Here is a 21,213-nt window from a genome sequence, read left to right on the forward strand (position 1 = left end):
GAACAGAGGAAATCAGTTGTACTGAGATGAGCAAACTTTCGCAAGTGGGAACAATGCGGGTGCCTCCACACAAAGGTCAGCTCACCAGGGCTGCAGCAGCCACGGCCGGGCATGTCTTTGAGAGGCCTAAAGCCCTGTCCCATGAGGCTGGGTTAGCCCATGCTGAGCACACGGGGGTTATGCCAAGCCTGCTGTCGCTTGCGGCCAATACACAGGCAGCAATAGAAAATGTCAGCCTGCACACGTAGTTAGCTGCCGATTGCCACTCCCGGCAGCCCATGTGTGCAGAGTTGGTGACAAGAGATGTAACATGAAAAGCAAGGTCCACAGAACAGGTTGATACTCGGCTCCTCAACAACTGCTGCCGGACGTTAAGCAAGACGAACCTTCTACTTGGACAAATGACGAGGGCTCTGGCTCCACGGGAAGGAAGCAAGCGCAGCAGCAACGGACCCAAAGACGGAGAGAGGGTGTGCACTGCGCCTCTGCGGGCAGGGACTGCACTGTCCCCAGAAGCTCAGGGAAGACCGCCTCACGAGAGCAGCGGGGCTGTGAAAAACCAAAACTGGTTGCCAAGTGTGACTCAGTGAGGCTCCACCCACTGCTGATGGCCACAGGGCCCAGCCACCTGGGGAACAAGTGGGTGGCTCTCAGGAACATAGAGATGTGACCCCAAATGAAAGCCAATCCTGTGCCCAGCCCCAAACTCACTGCCATCGAGGCAATTCCAACTCACAGCCACTGCAGGGCCCCTGTGGGTCTGAAACTGCACGCTTTATGGGCGGGCCTAGAAGGCCTTGTCCTTCTCGGAGCAGCTGCTGGCTCCAAACTGCTGACCTTGCAGTTAGACGCCCACCTCCTAACCATGACACCACAAAGTAGGGAATGACCCGTCAGTCTGGGGCGTGGCCAACAGTGCCAGTCTGTCCGGTGGACTGTTTTTCAGCAGCAGAAGGGACTGCTGCTGACACACCACCACCACAGCCGAATCCAGAGCCTGGTGCCACATACAAAGTAACCCAACCAGAGGCCACAAGCAGAGATCCCCTTTGTGACAGGTGACATTCATGAGAGCAGGGTGAGTGGCAAGGGAGCCGCTGTCATTTTGCAGAGGCCACGCAGACGGAGGCGGGAGCGCCTGTGGGGAGCTAGCTCCGGACCCCTTGGAGGTCCCCTCTTGTTCATTCTCCACTGAGAGGAGACTCCAGGACAGTGGGCATAAGGCTTTTTTTGGGGGGGGGAGGGGGCGTGGCTTTGATGGTTTGTGAGTTACAATAACTTTCTATAATATTTTTATTATTTTAAATATCATTCTTAGGACCTGAAAATAGGAACAATACAAATGTGGTGTCCAGAAGCCACTGCAACTCGGGCTTGCTGGTCCCTCCTGTGACGGTGGGGGTGAGCAGTGGCTGTCTCTTGGCGTGGCCCACAGACGGCCCGGAAGCATGGGCTGGTGGGCTTGTTCTCCAGCACTCGCCCGAGGGGCTCTTGTGAACGCTGGCGCTGCAGAGGGGAAGAACCCAGGTGAGGGCCGACTGAGCACGCACAGACTTCGTGTTCTGTGTGAGGTGCTGGCTTGACTTGGGACTCTTCCCTGGAGGACACGTTTAGGAATGCCTGTCTACACTCCCACCACCCAAGACTCCAAAGTTAGTTCCATAAAACATTTTATTGTAAAAATATAAACAGGGGTTTTTTAACAGAAAAGACATGGTATAGTCTTTTACAGTTTAAAAAAAAGGCATATTTGGACAAAGCATTCTCTTGACACATTAAAATGTAACATGCGACTCAAACTTCATGTGTAGCTCAGGCTCCATCGAGTTGGGGTTACAAGACTGAACTTCAAAATATACAAACAAAAATTCATATACAACTGCCGCTTAGGGAGGATTCCAGATTGATCAGCAACTTTAGACACTGAGCAGGCGCTTTGCCTCTGCAGCATCAGAGCCGTAGCTGGCCCGCTGCTTTGGGGTCACTTCCTGTCGCCTCTGTGGGAGGGGCTGCCTCCCTCAGGTGCGCTGGCTTGGCCTGGGAGACCCCAGCTCCTCGAAGGCTCTGGAAATGTAGGAGACCCAAGTCCAAGAGCTATGTCTTTGAAGCAGTGTGGCAGACCAGGCAGGTCTCGCCAGGCTGAGCTGCGAGGGACTTAGGAGTCGGCTTCGTCGTCCTCCTCACCGTCCTCCTCTTCCTCCTCGTCTTCCCTCATCTGCTCCTTAAGCATTTTCAGGTACTTACTGGCTAAGATCTTCTTAGGCAATATGTCTTAAAAACAGAAAACGTGCATGAACCATCGATGATGACAGACCAGGAATGCATCAATGCAAATTTCAAGATGGACGGGCCCCTGCTCTGACCTCTAGAAAAAGCTCCAGAGAAAAACGCAGAGGTGGGGAACCGATTACAAGGATCTACATGTGACCTCCTCCCTGGGGGACAGACAACAGAAAAGGGGGTGAAGGGAGACACCAGATAGGGCAAGATATGACAAAACAATAATTTATAAATTATCAAGGGCTCATGAGGGAGGGGGGAGCAGGGAGGGAGGGGAAAAAAGAGGACCTGATGCAAAGGGCTTAAGTGGAGAGCAAATCCTTCGAAAATGATTAGGGCAAAGAATGTACAGATGTGATTTCTACAACTGATGTATGTATATGTCTGGATTGTGATAAGAGTTGTATGAGGCCCTAATAAAAAAAAAGAAAAACACAGAGGTCTCGCTGTGCTGCCCCATCTGAGACCACCTGAGACTGACCAGAGAGGCCATGGGCTCCCAAGTGGATTTGCCCGACTGCTCTCTGCAGGAAAACATCACTCAGCAGCCCCTGACCATCAAAGACGTTTGTACTACCTCCCATAATCCAGATAAACCCTCTCCTGATGCTTGCCCATTCTGGGAAGCACTGGACTAGGCCACCCAAGGGAGAAGCCACTCCCCAGAGCATGGCCCCCTGGTCCACAGTCCTTTGGGAAGCAGGGTAGATCCTGAGGGTGGGGGCTGCCCATGCTCACCCATATTCTCTTGCAACTTCTGGGCTTCCGGATTGTTCTAGGGGGCGCCAGTATAAAAGTCAAGGAGGGGGAAATTGGAAACTATCTGCCCGTGCAGGGCCCGGCCAACTCTCCCATCCAGGGAGAGGAAGGAAAATGCCAGGTTTAAGTGACCAGGTGGTTCTCACTCAGAGTTTTTCCAAGTACCTGCAAGAAACTGGAAGGCGTCGGCCTCCTGGGTGGCATGGGCCAGGTCACTGTAGGACAGCGCTCTTCGGTCCCGCCCACCGCCATGCCGGTAGGAATAGTTGGCCAGGTACTGAACAAAGAGCTCCTAAAATGAAACGGAAAAGTAAAATAAACACAGTAACACTGCAAAGTGTCAAGCTGCGCTCTGAAATCCCATTTCTAGAAAACCACACCCCAATTAGAGACTGCACTTGATCCTGCCTTTTCCAATTAAATGACAGGAGATCAACTCGATCCTGCCTTCTCCAATTAAACGACAGATCAACTTGATCCTGCCTTCTCCAATTAAATGACAGGAGATCAACTCGACCCTGCCTTCTCCAATCAAATGACAGATCAATTCGATTCTGCCTTCTCCAACCAAATGACAGGAGATCAACTCTATCCTGCCTTCTAATCAAAATGACAGATCAACTTGATCCTGCGTTCTCCAACCAAATGACAGGAAATCAACTCGATCCTGCCTTCTCCAATTATATGTCAGATCAACTCAATCCTGCCTTCTCCAATTAAATGACAGGAGATCAACTCAATCCTGCCGTCTCCAATTAAACGACAGATCAACTTGATCCTGCCTTCGCCAAATGACAGATCAACTCGATCCTGCCTTCTCCAATCAAATGACAGGAAATCAAGGGGTTTGGGGTGATAAGGTCGGAGAATGTGGGCTGTACAGACGCTGGTGGGAAAGCAGCTATCTCCCTGAGAGTTATCTCCATTTTCAACTCACAAGAGCATTTAAGAGTGTGATAACGCCAAAAGACCTGGTTATGGATTGGGCTGCTTTCACCTGAGTCACATTTAATAACATGGCACCATTCAAAAATTCGGTCAAACTCGGCACACGTTTCTCATTTCCAGAGACGCACTACAACTGCAATGAGGTCAGGGGCCTTCACTCTGACCCATTTCCGTCTGCGCCCTGGATTAGGGCTCTCCCCTCTGCATTTCGAATCTGATACCCAGCTCCGTGCCTGCGACGGGCAGGCGTGTGTGTCCTGCCTGTATGAAGCTGGGGGCCACTGCCCCGACCTCAGGGCGGCTGCGACACGGGTCCCCCAGGCCAGTGTGAAGCGGGGGTGCACCTGGCTCAGCTCACACCGGGCTCGGGGGAGGCGGGGATCTGTTCCCCACACCTGGACGGGACTAGCCTGCGACGGGAAGGAGGGTTTAAACCCTGGGCCCCAGAGCCACGAAGCGGGGCAGGGGTCAGCACGGGGGAGGGCTGCGGACCCCCGAGGACCGAGCGCGGGCGGGGGAGACGCCGCGAAATCCGACCACGAGCGCGGGCGGCAAGCGTGACGTGGGGCATAAAGGGGAGGGCGGGAGTGACGCACGACGCGCAAGGGAGGACGGGAGTGACGCACGTTACCGCTCAAGAGCGCCTGGAAGGGCGGACAACGCAAGCCGCGAGAGGGGGGGGGCCAGCACGAGCGACGCAGGAGGCGAGGGGCAGCAGGACGCGCGCTGGGCGGAGCGTGAGGACGTCGAAGAGGGAGGGCCGGAGCAACAGGAGACGCTGCGCGGGAGCGGGGGCGCGCGGGGCCTGCGTAGAGAAGCGGGGGCGCGCGGGGGGAGAGCGGGGGCGCGCGGGGGGAGGGCGGGGGCGCGCGGGGGAGGGCGGGGCCTGCGTAGAGAAGCGGGGGCGCGCGGGGGGAGGGCGGGGCCTGCGTAGAGAAGCGGGGGCGCGCGAGCCGAGGGGGTCTGGGCATTGCGCGCCGGGGGGCGGGGCGGGAGCGACGGTTGAGGGCGGCGGCACCCCGGCCTCGCGTGGCCCTCCCCGCTCGCAGCCTGCCTCACCGTGGCCTTGGCCGTGAGCACCAGCGCCTCCTGGTTAATGCTGGACACCTCGGGGGAGCTCTTCATGATGACTCGGATTCGGGACAGGGGCAGCGACACGAGTCGCTGCTCCCCGCCCTTGTCTTTGCTGACGACCACGTCTGCCATCTCTCCACCCCCTGCCCCGGGGGTGGCGACCGCAGCAGACCCACGCGCGAGCTCGCCGCCGCCGACTCCGCAAACAAAGTTGGAGCTGGGCGCCGGAGCCCCGCTGCCCCATGGGAATTCGAGTGCTCGGAGGCGCGGCCGCGAGCCGGGGCGGCCCTTCCGGCGGGGACTACCAGCCCCGCGATGCCGCGCGCGCCGCGTCATCGGTGTGCGACGACGCCGGCCATACCTGCGCAGGACTCCTGCACGCACCCTGGTTCCCTGGCCTCGGCCCGCGAAGCAACGCGAAGGGCGTGTCGCCTGCAAGCCGCCGCCGGGGAAACGGAGGTCCCCAATGTCACAGGGGCAGCGGGGAAGTCCCGAGACGTGGGGGCAGGGCGTGGCAGCGGAACCCAGTTCCGAATGGTCGCTACCAGTTGCACTCCCGAGTGGGCGGAATGCAATGCTGCCCCGACGCTCGCAATCTGGAGTGCAGTCTACCGTGAAGGAGAAATACAGCAGGCCGACAACGTACCGACTCGTGGGAGTGCTGGTGGGAAGACCCCGAGGGACCCCACTGTGTAGGACCAGTTGTGCGCCACAGGGGCTCAGAGAATCAGCCAGGGTTGGGTCCTGTTGAACTTGCTTCTGAGAAAAGCCCGAGGTCAATGGGACCTGTCAGGGCAACTGCTGTCTCTGAAAGGACCCTCTGAATCCGCTGGGGGAGACCGGGCCAAAGTCCGGAGCAGTAAGGCAGCCACGGCCAAGATGAGGAATCCTACAGGGCAGAGCTTGATGAGTTCCTATTGTCTGGCAAGCCTGAAGTAGACAATTGCATCTTCAGCCTCAAGGTTGGGATGGAGAAGTAGGTTTCGTTGTTGGGTCTCTTCAATACCACCCTTGAGGTTCCTGGGAGCAACATATCAGGCCCATCTCCCACAGAGCCACCTTGACACAACAAACTAGCACATGGAGGACAGAGGTGCCAGGAGGATTCAACTACCAGACTCTTGGTTAGCAGCTAATGTGCTCTTGACCATGGTGCCACCAGATGATGATCAAAAGGTATGAGAGAGGGAAGGTAGAAGAGTGTAGCCAACATGGGAAGAAATCTGAGAACTAGGGAAGAGAAGGGAACTAGCAAAGGAGATTGGGAAGAAGTGGCCATGGAATACGAGGAAAACCGAGAGATTGTGATGCCCTGGAAGAAAGGAGAAACTGAAGAGCTGGGTCAAGAACTGCTGCTCAAGGTCATAGGCATTGAGGACAGTTACTGTGGATTCACTTGTATCCCAAAGATGATTTTTCTGCTCAGCTGGACCGTGATTCTCAGAATCAGTCAGTTATCCTCCTCATTCTGATCAGTGCACTTATTGTTGGAAGTCCTCCCCTCTGTGCTGCCTTTGAGGTTGGATGCAATCTGCTGGGTTAGTTTGTATCGTGAGTCAACCTTCTGAGATAAAAAAGGATTACCCCAGTCAGCAGAGGTCAGAGGGACCTGCTGCCACAAACACCAACAAAGAATTGGGAGGGGAGTGCATCCTTCAGACCTGTCTTCCCCTAGAAGCTGGAAGTGACGCCCTGGGTTCAGACTTGGAACCACCTAAACCGTGAGGGACAAATTCATGTGGCAAAGCTACCCACTCAGTGTATTTTGGCGACAGTTGTTAACAGTAAACTACAAAAGCCAAGCCAGGATCAGACCTCACAGTTCCTCCATTCTCATCTATATCTCCTGGTATTAGGAACCATTAGATACCTTCCCCCAAATCCCTTGGCAGTGACTTCTGGTTAGGTCCTGCCAGTGGGAGCCACTGGTGAGCAACTTGGGGGTGGAGGAAGACGCACTCATCTGCTTCCCTGGAGGACGGGGACTAAGAGGGCTTTCAGGGGGCATAGATGGGGTTTGAGAAGCTTCCCTGAGGAAGGAGCCCTTGGGTTTTCAGAAGTTTTCTGGCAGTCGTGGGCTCACAAGACTGCAGGCCAGAGGCAGCACCTGCCCACCTACTCTGATCTCTGGGAAGCATCTCATCCTCCTACTTGCTCAGAAGAACCTTTCTCTTCTAACTTTTCCTATGCCCTTGCAACCAAGTGTAGACGTCAAGTCTCTCTGCAATGTCTAAGAAGCTTCTGAACTTCCGGTGGAATCTTGAAACATATTTGACCCTAGGAGTGGTCCTAGGGAACAGACCCACAAAAATCAGAACTAATAACACCGATTGTGTTGGTACGTAGAGAGGACCTTGCTGACAGTATCCCATGACAAATCATTACTGCAACCTGCCATTGCCCCAAATGAAGTGCCAGCAACGCCAGGCAGCTGCATGCAACTCGCCCAGGTGGGAAAGGCAAAACAAGGCTTGTGGGCTAACTGGCTGTCGCTGATTGCTTTGGAGAGATTTCCAAAAGAAAAACTCAAAGAGTTTAAACTCTCAGGTCACATGTCATCAGAGAACCATCTCCTGGAGGAGTGTGTGTTAGGTGCTGGTGAGTCCATTTCAACTCATAGCCACCCCATCTATGTACAACAGGACCTGGGGTCATCAGTATGCTGTACACACACACACAAAGACAAAATGGACTGAAATTGAGGGATGGAAAAATATTAAGCCCACAGCAACCAAAATAAAGCAGTTATTAATTTCTAATAAAACAGACTTTAAGGCAAAATCCAGTACAACAGCAAAGAAAGGACATTATGTATTGATTAAAGGATCGATTGAACAAGAAGATAGAACCATAAATAAATACATTCCCAATGAGAGAGCGTCAAAATGCATCAAACTTAAAAAACAGATATTATATATACTCAAGTATAAGCCAACTCGAATATCAGCCGAGGCACCTAGCTTTACCACAAAAACTCAGCTTACACACAAATACATAACTGCAATAATAGACTCTAATACAGCGGTTCTTAACCTGTGGGTCGCGACCCCTTTGCAGATTGTATGACCCTTTCACAGGGGTAGCCCGATTCATAACTAGCAAAATTAGAGTTATGAAGTAGCAGTGAAAATAATTTTATGGTTTGAGGGGTGTCACCACAACATGAGGAACTGGATTAAAGGGTCGGAGCATTTGGAAGGTTGAGATCCACTGCTCTAATACATCACTTTCAATTCCGCAGACAGAAGAACTAAAGGCGATCAACTGACTTGACCTTGCCTATATAGAGCATGCCACTCAACAACACAATGTACCTTTCTAGTGCGCATGGAACATTCTCCAGAATAGACCACGTTAGGCCACAAAGCAAGCCTACACACACCAGCAGGAAACACTGCCTGGTCTTGTGATGTGTTGTAACATACAAACAAACTCAAAAACTTTCATGATCCTGTCTCAACTCTGCTCATCAAAGAGCCCTCATGGTGGAGTGGTTACATATTGGGCTGCAATCCGTAAGGTCAGCAGTTCAAAATCACATGAATCTTCCAATATTACGATGGACAGTTGCTATGTGAGAGAAAGGGCTTTCTACTCCAGTGAACACTGCAGTCTTGAAAACTCACAGGGGCAGTTCCAGCTGTCCTATAGGGTCTCTCTGAGTCAGCGTCAACTTGATGGCAGTGGGTTTTGAAGAACGGGACAAAGATATACCAGCTGGATAAAGGACATCATTAGCATGGGGCCTTAGTGGTGGCCAAGGGTTTCTAGAGAATTGGAGGCTTAAGCAGGACATGGAGGACAAATGAAACTGACACAAAAGCATGATTGGCAGTCAATAAATGCATCACAATTACAAGGAGAACTATAGAAATATGATCAGGACCATAATTGAGATGTATACATTATGCTAGATAGAAGAGCTTGTAAGATTGGCCCAGGGTCTTCCAAACAAATGGCATGACTTATGACTATGTGTCCCCAGTACGACAGTGTCTATCAAGGATTCACCCTGACAAGTCCCTAAGGGAGACTGACCCTCCCTGAGCTGTTAGGGAAGTGGTGGCCGTCCACTTTCTAATGCACTCTGCCTGAGGGCAAACCTGTTTTGATTCCTGGTCAAAAGGATTCAACAGAGGTCTAATCCATATAAGGAGTCCTAAATAGTTCGGGGGGGGGGGGGGTTCCACTGTGAACTATAGCCTTCTGCAAACTCAGTTCTCATAAATGTAAACTCTTTAACAGAGCATTCCTCACGGCCATGGCCATGTTTGAGCCCATGGTTACGGCCACTGTCCAATACTTTATTAAGTATGATGTCCTTTTCCAGGGACTGCTCCCTGCTCAAAGATGTCTCCCCCTCATCACTTTCAACAGGTGTTCTCGCTGCACTTCTTCCAAGACAGTTTTGTTCATTCTTCCAGCAGTCCATTGCCAATGGGAGTCCATTTTAATATTTCATATTCTTTGTCAATATCCTAAATCCAAAGGTATCGATTCTTTGGTCTTTATTCATGGTCCAACCTCTTTACATGCATATGAGGTGGTTGAAAACACCAGGACTTGCATCAGGCGCACTTTAGTCTCAAAGTAACATCTTTCTTAACACTTTGTTGAGAAAAAAGCCCCTGTGCAACGCCCCCTCCCCCCCCCCCCCCCAGGCTGTGAGGGGATTGGGAGAAGAGAGGGAAACAAAAGTAACAATGTAGTTGAGCCCCGATCCCTGCCCGGGGCTGCAAGGGTTTAGTCCCAGCTCTGAGGCTGCGGTCGCAAACTGCGGCTGTGTTCAGATTAAACCCCCGTGCGGGCTCCAAATGGTCCGGCTCCGGCAGAGACAGTGGCGGGGCTAAGGTCAAGCCCTAATCGGCCTCCACTGTGGTAAGCCAAAAGCCCCCAGCCCCTCAAAACCTTGTGGGCCTGTGCCTACTTATCTTTATGATGCTCCTCCTGCGTTCCAACCGTGTTGAATTTCCCTCTAAGCAACTCTCCCGGGCTGAATTCTGCGGAGTCCCTCTGGTATGTGTCACTCCATCGTCATTTTCCCGGAAGTCCGCCTTTCTCAACACCTTAAAGAGGTCTTTTGCAGCAGATTCGCCCAATGCAATAAGTCATTTAGTTTCTTGACTGCTTCCTTGGGTATTAATTTTGGAAATAGATAAGATTAGATCCTTGACAAATTTTCTCTTCTTTTGCCGTTGTGTCATGATGCGGCTTAGTAGTGCAGAGGTGAGGATTTTTATTTTTGTGTTGGAGTGTGATTGATAGGAGAGGCTATATGTAGTCGTTGCTGGACCCTAGTAAGTGCTTCAAGGCTTCTCCACTGCCTGCAAGCCAGCTTGTGGCATCTGCATATTACAAGTTGTTAACAAATCCTTCCTCCAATCCCAATGCCACTTTCTTCTTCACGTAGTCCAACTTCTGAGATTACTTAGCATACAGGTGGAATTAGTACAACCCCATTGCACACCTGCCTGATCCTGAACCACACAGTCTCCCCTTGTTCTGCTGGAACCTCTGCCTATGTGTCTACAGAGAGGTTTCTTAGGAGCATCGTTACATGTTCTGGAATTCCCATTCTTCACAATTCCATACTTCATGATCTACATTGTGGCAGTTACATAACCTCCTGCCAACTTGCGAAGGGATGGAGTTTAGCCTGTCAATCAGGTCATAGCCAATGAGGCTTCTGTGTGGGCATGGCCTTCTCCAGAGGATTCTGGGAACTCCAATCTTCCTCCCTAGAGGTGGGATACACTCCTCTCTGCTTTGTCTTCCTACTGACAAGCCAGATGGAGCTACACTGATGGAGACACAACCCTGGAGCTGGAGGAGCCACGTGGAGATACATACTAGCACTGAGATTCTCCCACCATCTTTGGATCCACAAGACTTTTTACCCACTGACCTGTAATCTTCCTGCATTCAGCATCATTGCATGTGTTTTGTGTGTCTGAAGAATTTATAGACTGGTATCTGACATATGGGCTAATATCGGACTTGATCTGGACTGGGCTGGGATGTTTTTCTCAATATATAATAACTCTTTTATATAAAGTTCTTTTTTTAATGATCACTTTATTGGGGACTCTTACAACTCTTATAAAGATACATACATCAATGTAACAAGCATATTTGTACATATGTTGCCATCATTCTTTTCTAGACATTTACTTTCTATTGAACCCTTGGTATCAGCTCCTCTTTCTTCCCCTCTCTCCCCACTAAAGTTCTTTCTTATACACATACGAATGTCTCTGGATTTGTTCTCTAGGCAACCTGGCCTAATGCATACATAGTTGAATGTCTTTGCATAGCCAAGAAAGCACAAGGAACCAATCACTTGTCTGTTGTTCTCTTCTTTCAGCCAAGAGCCACCTTATAGCCACAGTGATATCCCTTAGTCCACATCCTCTTCTGAACCTGGCTTGACTTTCTAAAGAGTCCCTGTCAGTATGCTGCTGCGATCATTTTAAAAATCGTTCTCCACATAATTTTACTTGGGTGTATTGTTTACCAGTTGGAGACTGGAGACCAGAGCCTCTCCAAGACTCACATTCCACTGTCTGCTTCGCCATTCTCAGCAGGTGGGTTCCAGTCCCCTGCTTATTGCTGCACGCTTCCAAAATGGCTTTTCCTTGACTGGGGTCTTAAAGCTCATGACCCACCATCTAAGGCACAACTATTGATCTCCCTCCCTATCCCTGCCCATACCCTCACCTGTAGGAAAGAAAAATGATGAATTCGAAAGACATTTTGTGGAAGTTACACAATTCATGTCAGCTTGATAGTAGAATGAAGGGGTGGGGTGTAGCCTGTCAATCAGGTCACACAGCCTGATGATCCCTCCTTGTGGGTGTGGTCTTCTCATGAGGATCCTGGGAACTTCTATCTCTTGATTTTGCCATCAGAAGAGGTGGACCACTCTCTCTTTCTCTGCTTCACCCTCCTGTTGACAAGTCACATGGACCATGCTGATGGCAGCCAGAGCCCTGGAGATACTGCCATCACCACTGGATCCACAAGACTGCACCCACTTGCCACTGATCATCCTGCATTCAGCATCATTGCATGTGCTAAGTGAATCTGAAGAGGAATTCATGGGCTAATATTGGACTTATGGATTTAATCTGGGCTGGGCTAGGATGTTTTATTGATGCATAATTACTCCTTGATATAAAGTTCTCTCTTACACAGACATGAGTGTACATGAATTTGTTTCTATAGTCAACCGGGTCTAGTGAACATCTGGAAATAGTTTGTCTAATGGACTTGTGGGCCACACCAACAGTAGCCTCCATGCCAGGAGACAAGAAGAACCAGATGGTGCCCTGCTGCCATTACCCACTGCTCTCCAAAGGATCCCTTTAGAAGGCCTTGGACCGAGTGGGGGGAAATGCAGAACAGAACTTCCAATATAGAAGAGGCTAAACTTGTTTTGTTACATATTGTTGCTTGGTTTTGCTGTCTTGTTTTTGTGCATGTTATTATCTCTGCAGGTCTATCTAAATAAGATAGGCTGGATGAATAATCTGGAGGCGAAAACAACGGGACCAGCAGTTCTGGGGGGACATGAGAGAGGGGGAGTTGGGGGGAAAGGAAGTGGTGTTAACAAACCCAGACAAGGGAACAACAAGTGATCCAAATTGGTGGTGAGGAGGGTTTGGGAGGCCTGGTAGGGCATGATCAAGGGTAATGTAACCAAGAGGAATTGCTGAAACCCTGGTGGGGACTGAGCATGATAGTGGGACAGGACGAAAGTCAAGGGAAATAGAGGAAAGAGCTGGGAGGCAAAAGGCATTTTTATAGAGGTCTAGATAAAGACAAGTATATATGCACATATATTTATATATGAGGATGGGGAAATAGATCTATGCACATATATTTATAGGTTTAGTATTAAGGTAGCAGAAGGACATTGGGCCTCCACTCAAACACTCCCTCAGTGCAAGAATACTTTCTTCTATTAAATTGGCATTCTATGATGCCTACCTTCCCGACACAACCGCTGAAGACAAAGCGAGTGCATAAGCAAATGTGGCAAAAAACAAACAAACAACCAAACAGCTGATGGTGCCTGGCTATCAAAAGATATAGCATCTGGGGTCTTAAAGGCTTGAAGGCAAACAAGCAGTCATCTAGCTCAGAAGCAACAAAGCCCACATGGAAGAAGCATACCAGCCTGTGCGATCACGAGGTGTTGAAGGGATCAGACATCATCAGAACAAAAAATCTTACCAAGCGAATGGGGGGGGGGAGGAGTGTCGAGTGGAGACCCAAAGCCCATTTGTAGGCCACTGGAGATCCCCTTGCAGAGGGGTCTCAGGGAGGAGACAAGCCAGACAGGGTGCAATGTAGCAACGATGAAAAATACAACTTTCCTCTGGTTCCTAACTGCTTCCTCCTCCCCCCACTATCATGATCCCAATTCTACCTTGCAAGTCTGACTAGACCAGAGGATGGACACTGGTACAGATATGAACCGGAAACACAGGGAATCCAGGACAGATAAACCCTTCAGGACCAGTAGTGTGAGTGGCGATACTGGAAACTTAGAGGGAGGGTGGGTTGGAAAGAGGGACCTGATTACAAGGATCTGCATGTGACCTTCTCCCTGGGGGACAGACAACAGAAAAGTGGGTGAAGGAAGACGTCGGACAGGGCAAGATATGACAGAATAATAATTTATGAATTAGCAAGGGTTCATGAGGGAGCGGGTGTGGGGAGGGAGGGGAAAAATGAGGACCTGATGCCAGGGGCTTAAGTGGAGAGCAAGTGTTTTGAGAATGATGGCGGCAATGAATGTACAAATGTGCTTTACACAATTGAAGTATGTATGGATTGTGATAAGAGTTGTATGAGCCCCTAATAAAACAATTTTAGAAAGTAGAAGAAGAGGCTAAACTCACCGGTTGTACAGAGACTAGGGGAAGCATTTTGGTCTCAAACTGAACTCACCCCCATGTTAGAACAGCAAGCAGTTAAAATGAACATGGCAGTGTTGACCCAAGAACAAAGTCCAGAAGGTTCAGACAGAAGAAAAGATGGAAACAGAAGACCCAGGGAAGTAGGGGAGGAGGTGATGGGACTTCAGGTAATTACAATGGATGAGCTGAAACAGGCTGTCTATAAATTGTTATTGATGACCTACACACACACACACACACACACACACACACACACACACACACTGCTATTCGTTGGTGGGCAGAAGGCAATCCTCAGTAAGCCTTCGGGCTTTGTCTTTGTACACAGGAAGGGCTCCCTCCATCACAGGCTTCCCTCATAGTGTGTTTCTCACAACTGGGTCATCCACTCAGCTCGAAAGCCATCATTGGCCATGGGGAATGGCAGCACCAGCCATGGTTGCTACTAATTATGGTTTTCCCCAGGGGCTGCCTCCCTGTGACCAAATGATACCTGATCCTATGGACGGTAAGGAGCCTGATACAGCCACCGTATTTTCAATCTCTTTGTGTGCAGGTGGAGTTGGGCATTGAATAAAGAAGACCAAAGAGGAATCAGTGCATGGGAACCGTGCGGCTGGAGGAGACTATTGAAAGTACCACGGACTGCTCAAAGGACACACGGATCTGTCCTGGAAGAAGTCAGCCAGGGTGCTCCTTAGAGGCAAGGACGGCAAGACTTTGTGAGACATACCTTGCATGTGTTGTCAGGAAAGACCGGTGCCCGGAGGAGGACATCATGTTTGGTCAAGTACAGGGGCAACAAAAAAGAGGAAGGCCCTTGAGGAGATGATGGGTGGACACAGTGGCTCCCCCAGTGGGCTTAAGGATGGGGACAACTGTGAGGACGAAGCAGGACCAGGCAGTGTTTCACTCTGTTGTGCACAGGGTCGCTATGGGTCAGAAGCAGCAACTGATGCTATGTGGTTTGTGCTGGGCAGTTAACTACGAGATCAATGCCAAGGGGAGACGCGGAGCCCGTGCTCGGGCACAGGCCGGCCTGCACAGGTTTATGGGATCCTCCCGGCCTGGACTTGACAGTGCTCTCCAGCTGGTATCGAGACTGCTCACAGTCCTGGACCAAGGTCCAAGGGGATTCGCCATGTGTGGACCTTACGGATTTGGGCTTTCCACTCTCTGCAAACCGAGTGCTCCCAATTGGAACCCGGATACCAGACTCTCCTTCCAAGAAGGGGTTGTCGGGTGGGGCCAGAAGGAAGGGCTCTGGAAGGAGCCACTTAACAGGTGCAGGCAGGAGCCAGAAGCATCCTGCTGTCCCTCCACTGCCCTGCTGTCCACTTCTGGGCCAGCAGCCACCTAACTGGGGAGGGGCTCAGGTCAGGCCTCTGGCTTTGCTGTAGGGATCGTGCCACAGTCCCAGCTCAGTGCCAGGAGGCCAGCACCCACACAGCCTTTGATCCCCAACCACAACCCTGGATCCTGGCTACGCAGGGAGTCAGGAGGCCAGCGCCACCATCCCCCAGGGCATCACAGGCCACCCCCCACTGTGGCTGTGCCTGCCTTCCAGGTCACTCAGGTCTGAGGCAGCCATCACAAACGGACCTTCTTGTGCTGCTATTCAGAGCCGGGCATTGCCCTGGGACCAAACTACTGCAGGAAAACACGCAGGCGGAGTGGGGCAATGGGAGCAGAGACGCCTGGGCCCTGGTGACCACCCCATCCCCCAAAACAGTCTTAAGAGCAAGCCAGGGATGGGGAGGGGAAGTTGAGGCTGAGGAGCTCACAGCTGGTCCCTGGCACCTCGGCCAGGCAGGCGGCAAGGTGGGGAGGAAGCAGAGCTTCCAGCTGGTTCAAACAAGGCCGCTGTTTCCCTGGGAAACAAGGCCCCCAGCTGGTTGCATAGCAACCAGATCAGCTCCCTCTGAGGGTCATGAGGAACCTGGAGCCAAGCAGAGCTGCTGTGAATGCCTTGCTCTCCAGAGGCCTCCCTAGCCCTCCCTCCAGCGAGAGGTGCGGGAGGGCTGCTCTCAGCGGCTGCAGAGACAGGCGGCCTCCACCTCCGCATTCGCCACCTGGAGTGGAATGGCCCAGCGCTGTTGGTCACCTGCCCGGACAACAGAGCAGGTTGCTATGCAACGAGTTGGAGGGGGTTGTTTACCACACCAATTACCGATTAGCGTCAGTTTGAAGCCTTGTGGGGGGAGGGAGGACTTCGGCAGCATGCCCCACAGGCCCACAACCTGGTCCCAGATGCCCCTTCCTCTGGGCCCGGGCCCCACTGGTGGCCCCTTGAGACTCACTGCCTCTTGCCCACCCAAGTGCCCACCGAGACTGTGCTCCAGTGGTGTGTGTGGCACCAGGCAGGGTGCCTTCATCCTTTGGACACTGCCTCCCCAAAAGAAAGGGCACCATGCAGGTGGGAGCATTTGCTTTGAGCAGATATCCTTGTAGCATAGTGAGTTACCCACTGGGCTGCTAACTGCAAGGTCTGCAGTTCGAAACCACCAGCTGTTCCGGGCGAGAAAGACGAGGCAGTGAGTTTGAGGCTTTTTGAGTCCCCTCCTGTAAAGAGCGATGGTCTGGGGAACTTCCAGGGGCAGGCAGTTCTACCTGGTCCTGGAGGCTTGCGGTGAGTCAGGGCGGGCTCCTTGGCAGTGAGTTCGGTTTGGCTTTGTGGTGAACGGTCCATGACTCACACCCCAACTCCCCTGTGAAGGATGGCCAAGGCCCAAGCTCAGGACTGACTCTGCGGCTGAGTCCATAAAACCAACCTCACCGCAGTCAACTTGAGTCCACTGTTGCCAGCGCTGAGGGACAGAGAGACCTGCCTCGCAGAGCCTGAGACTGCAATAGAAAGAGGCTGCCTCATCTCTCTCCTGTGGAGCTGCAGGGCCACCAGGGCCCCATGTCCTAACCCCAGAGTCTGTGGGGGACCTGCTTTGAAAACAGGGTCACTCGTGAGTTAGGCTGATATCAGAGTAGTGGGGCCTGACCCAGTGTAACTGGGGTCCTCATAAGAAGATGCCCATGTGAAGACGATGGAGAGTGGGAGGATGTGGCCTGAGGACACCCCCACAACCCCATTTAGGGCCCTCACAGGAGTCTGACCCTGCTGGTTCCCTGGATTCAGACTTCTGACCCCCGCCCGAAAGTTCTAAGAGGTGCACACAGATGTGCTAGGCACAGGCCTGGCCCCAGGCTTGTCCGTGGGCAGGAAGGGTCTGGAGGCAGCTGAGAGGACTTGGCCTTGAGCCCAAATGGAGCTGCAGGCTCTGAGTGCATTTGTGTAAAAAAGAAAGAAAGTCAAGTCCTGACCCATTTTTCCTGATGACTCGGGCTCAGATACCTCCCTCTGAAAGGAAATTCATTTCCAGGGCACGCTGCTCCCAGGTTGACATCACCACCTCACTGGGAGTGGCCATACCAGGGGGCTGGCTGCCAGCAGCTGGGCCTGGAGCACACGCTGGGCCTGCTGGCTGCCCCCGGCCTGGCTGCCCCTAGGACACTGCAGAGTCAGGCCCAGCCCCACTGCCTCCTGGGCAAACCCTGGTGGGATGCCAGAGCATGCCTCTCAGTGGCAGAGACAGCCACCATGGGCTGGCAGGGGACGCTACTGGGGCAGAAGCCTCCGACAGCCTCGTCTTTCTCCTTCGGAGCAGTTGGTGGTTTTGAATGGCCAACCTTGTGGTTAGCCGCCCAACGCATCAGCCACTGCACCTCCATGGCCCCTCCCAGGGCTTCTTATGCTGACGTAAATACATAAATGCTCTTTGTGTGGTTCCCTCACACTCTCGGACCCGACGAAGAAGCGCTTGGCTCCCAGTGGGCACAGACAAGGAGCCCTCCTAGCCTTACTGAGTCTGGTGGTTTGAGCCGCCAGCCGATCGACAAGATGAGGCTGTGCGCTCCTGTCGACAGTCCAGCCACAGCAACCCAAAGGGGCAGTTCTACTGGGTGCTAGAGGGTCTCTGAGTCTAGATATACTTGATGGTCGAGATTGTTGTTGGCTTTGTTTTGTTTTTCATTTTAATTTATGAATAACTGAATGAATGAGGCCAGGCATTGATAATGGCCACACACTTTGTGTAAGCACATTAGCGACCCCACGGAGTGCTTATTAGCTGTGCTTTCAGCAGCAGCTCAAGTCTGTCTTCCTAGTCTGTCTCCAGCTGGAAGCTCCCGTTTGGTAGTCCAGGGACTCACTGCCGGGCTGCGCATGCAGTGTCCCGGCCGGGAACACGTCGCCCTTCTATCAGAAGCTGTGGGAAGGAGCGGAACAGTTGCCGGGGGGTCGGTGGTGAGTCTCCTCGGGAGACCTGAGCCTCATGTCTCTGGGAGATAGGGGAAGGGGGAATCTTACCTCAGCGGGTGTGGTGACCTCCCTGTGGGTGGCGCTGCTGTGGAGGGAAGCATGAGCCTTGGAGAGGGTGATGACTTGGCACATGAAGCTGTGGCCTTCTCCACCCGACTCTCCCCCAGGACCCACCTCAGAGCACTAAGCCAAGGAGGCCTGGTGCCACCGTGGGGCAAGTTTTGGGCTGCTAACCGGAAGGTCGGTGGTTCAAACCACCAGCTGTGCCCCGGGACAAGGATGAGGCTATGGCTTCCATAAGGAGCACAGTGCTGGAAAGCCAGTGGGCAGGTCTGCTCTGTCCTCCAGGGTCCCCCAGGGATTGGCATTGACTCGATGGCCTTCGGTTTGGTTGCGGTCACTAAGCCGAGTGGGAATCAGTGGCCCCCTGGGCCCCTCCCCTGTTGCTGGCTGCCTGTTCTGGAGCCTGGGCACTGGGCAGGGAGTCAGAGGAGCCAGCACAGGTTAAAATCTTTGTCCGGCCCCAATAAGGGCCACCCTTGGAGCTCCCAGCACCAGCCTCTGTGTGTGTGTGTGTGTGTGTGTGTGTGCGGGGGGGGGGTGTGTGCATACAGACTTGGGGGCCTTCACTTCCACGCAGATAAAGAAGAAGGCAGCGGTTCCCATCCTGAGCACAAGGAGGGATGCCTACAAGGGAGGGACGGGAGGCCCCAAAACTGTGCCACCTGACCACAGCACCCCCAGCCTGGGCCTAACCAGAACGGGCTGTGTTAGTCTGGGTAAACTAGGGAAACAAATCCACAGAAACTCATATGTGTAAGAGAGAGTTTCATATAAAAGGGAAGTGTGCATTAAGAAAGCATCCCAACCCAGTGTTGCCCAAGCCCACAAGTCCAGCATCAGCCCATATGTCCGACACCGCTCTACAAAGTCCTCCATCTCACAAAACACACACAATGACGCCAACTGCTGGAGGAAAGCCTTGTCAGTGAGTGTGTAAGCATCTCAGCGCTGGCAGGGGTCTCCACACAGCTGCTCCAGCACCCAGGGCCGCATCAGGGTAGGTCCATGTGGCTTCTCCTCAGGGATGTCTTGCAGGAACTCAGCCTTGCCAGCTGAAGCAGGGAACTGGCTAAAGCAGCTACACCCTGGTCCGACCATCAGAGAGTAAGAGACCCTTTAGTTAATCCCACATGTGTTTATTGGCCAGGTTGGCACAATCAACCTTAACTGTCTCACAGGCCAAGCAAGACCCTGATTCCACTGCTTCAGGTCAGCTTGGACACAGCGACCCCTGGGGGCAGACCAGAACTACCCCTTCCGGTTCCAAGTCTGGACACTCCCAGAGGAGCCCTAGGAGTGCAGTGCAGGGCTGCTCACTGCGAGCCTGGCAGTTGGAATTTACCAGCTGGTCCTCGGGAGAAAGCTGAGCTACAGCCTCGCAACTCCCAGGGGCTGTTCTGCTCCGTCCTGCAGGGTGGCTGTTAGTCAGCACTGCCCGATGCAGGGAGCGTGTACAGCAATCCCCTCAGAAACGGGCCGTTCCCTTAGTGTTCTAACCACTGCGCCACCAGGCCCCCCATGGCCTTAGCCAATGGGGACCCAAAGGCTCAGAGCGAGGATGGTCTTGGCCCTGCAGAGGGGGTGGGGGTGGCTCAGATCCATGACAGATCTGAGAGGAGACCCTGGGGGTGAAGAGGATGGGGGTGGGCAAGAAGCTCCTTCCCTTTCTCCTCGTCGCCATGGTCACTAGGTGCCATTGAGTCTGCTCTGGCCCAAATCCACGACGTTCACCATCACCGGCCTTTTCTTTACCTGCCATGGTTGGAGCAAGCAAGCAGGCCGAGGCAAAGGCATGCATGGTTGAGGTTAAAAATAACCAACCCCCCCCCCCCTCCTCCACCAATTTGATCAGTGTTCTTTGCTCAGTGAAAGCCTGTGCCCAGATGGCAGAGATGCTGCCCCAATCCGACCCCTTCAGACACCTGCTTTAAAGCTGTATGCAGACTTAGACACACACGAGGGAAAAGCACAAGGCAGTAACTTGAAGAATACCAGTCTGATATTTAATATTTACCCCCAAATCAGACTTCACTCTGAGCCCTGACAACCCTTCAGGACAATGCAGAAGGCCCCTCAGAGGATCTCCGCGGGAAATCAATCCTAGGGGCCCACGCCTCGGGGTCTTTCTTCAGCGGAACGGTCAGCCTTTTGGTCAGCAGCCGATACATGGACCACTGGACCACAGGGGCCCATAAGGGTGATAGACAAGATGTTATACATCGAATCTATTATAGACCGCACAGAAGATATGAAGGACTACATGCGAAACACCCACAACCTGCAGACCTAAGAAGGTGAGATGTGATGGATGGGTTGTGACCTCATAACCACCCAGCACGAGAATCAAACACAGTCAGCTCAGGGCCGGTTCTCTCGGGAGCGAGCGGCGAGCGCCCCGCCAGGCGCGGTCCACTCTGAACTTGCCCAGAACCGTGTAACCCAGGCTCCTTTATTGGTGACACAATCCTAGGTTTCACCCTTAATTCAAACCAGATGAGGAGGCTCGCTCCGCCATCTGGTGGTCACACGTGGAATTGCCGCTCCTCCTCTGCTGCTCCGGACAGATTTTTTTAATTCTTAAAAATGGAAAGTTAACAAAATTAGATCTTCTTACGTTAAATTTGATCCAAGTTATCTATATATGTTTTTCTAGCTCTACAAGAGGCCCCCCACAGTGCATGAGCGGCGAGAATTCTCGTAACCGACGGAACTTTCCATATTCTTGATGTCTGTGTGCTGAGGTTGGCTTTCACTTGGTAATCCGTTCTATCGCTGATAGCTGGTAAATGCTGACGCAGGTGGTGGAACGAAACTTGAATTATCCAGATGGCAAATCCGCCACCTGCTTTTATC

General features: G+C 52.5%; 1 protein-coding gene across 1 annotated transcript; it reads right to left on the reverse strand.

The window, feature by feature from the left end:
* Positions 1–1,653: 1,653 nt before the first annotated feature.
* On the reverse strand, positions 1,654–5,343 carry CHRAC1 (chromatin accessibility complex subunit 1). Its single transcript, XM_075549224.1, has 3 exons — positions 5,047–5,343; positions 3,205–3,331; positions 1,654–2,271 (listed from the first exon to the last, which is right to left on the reverse strand). The coding sequence occupies exons 1-3, from the start codon at positions 5,191–5,193 to the stop codon at positions 2,156–2,158; spliced, it is 390 nt and encodes a 129-aa protein (XP_075405339.1). The 5' UTR covers positions 5,194–5,343; the 3' UTR covers positions 1,654–2,155.
* Between the last annotated feature and the right edge of the window lie 15,870 nt (positions 5,344–21,213).

Source organism: Tenrec ecaudatus, chromosome 5 (assembly GCF_050624435.1).
Source record: "Tenrec ecaudatus isolate mTenEca1 chromosome 5, mTenEca1.hap1, whole genome shotgun sequence".
Classification (NCBI taxonomy): Eukaryota; Metazoa; Chordata; class Mammalia; order Afrosoricida; family Tenrecidae; genus Tenrec; species Tenrec ecaudatus.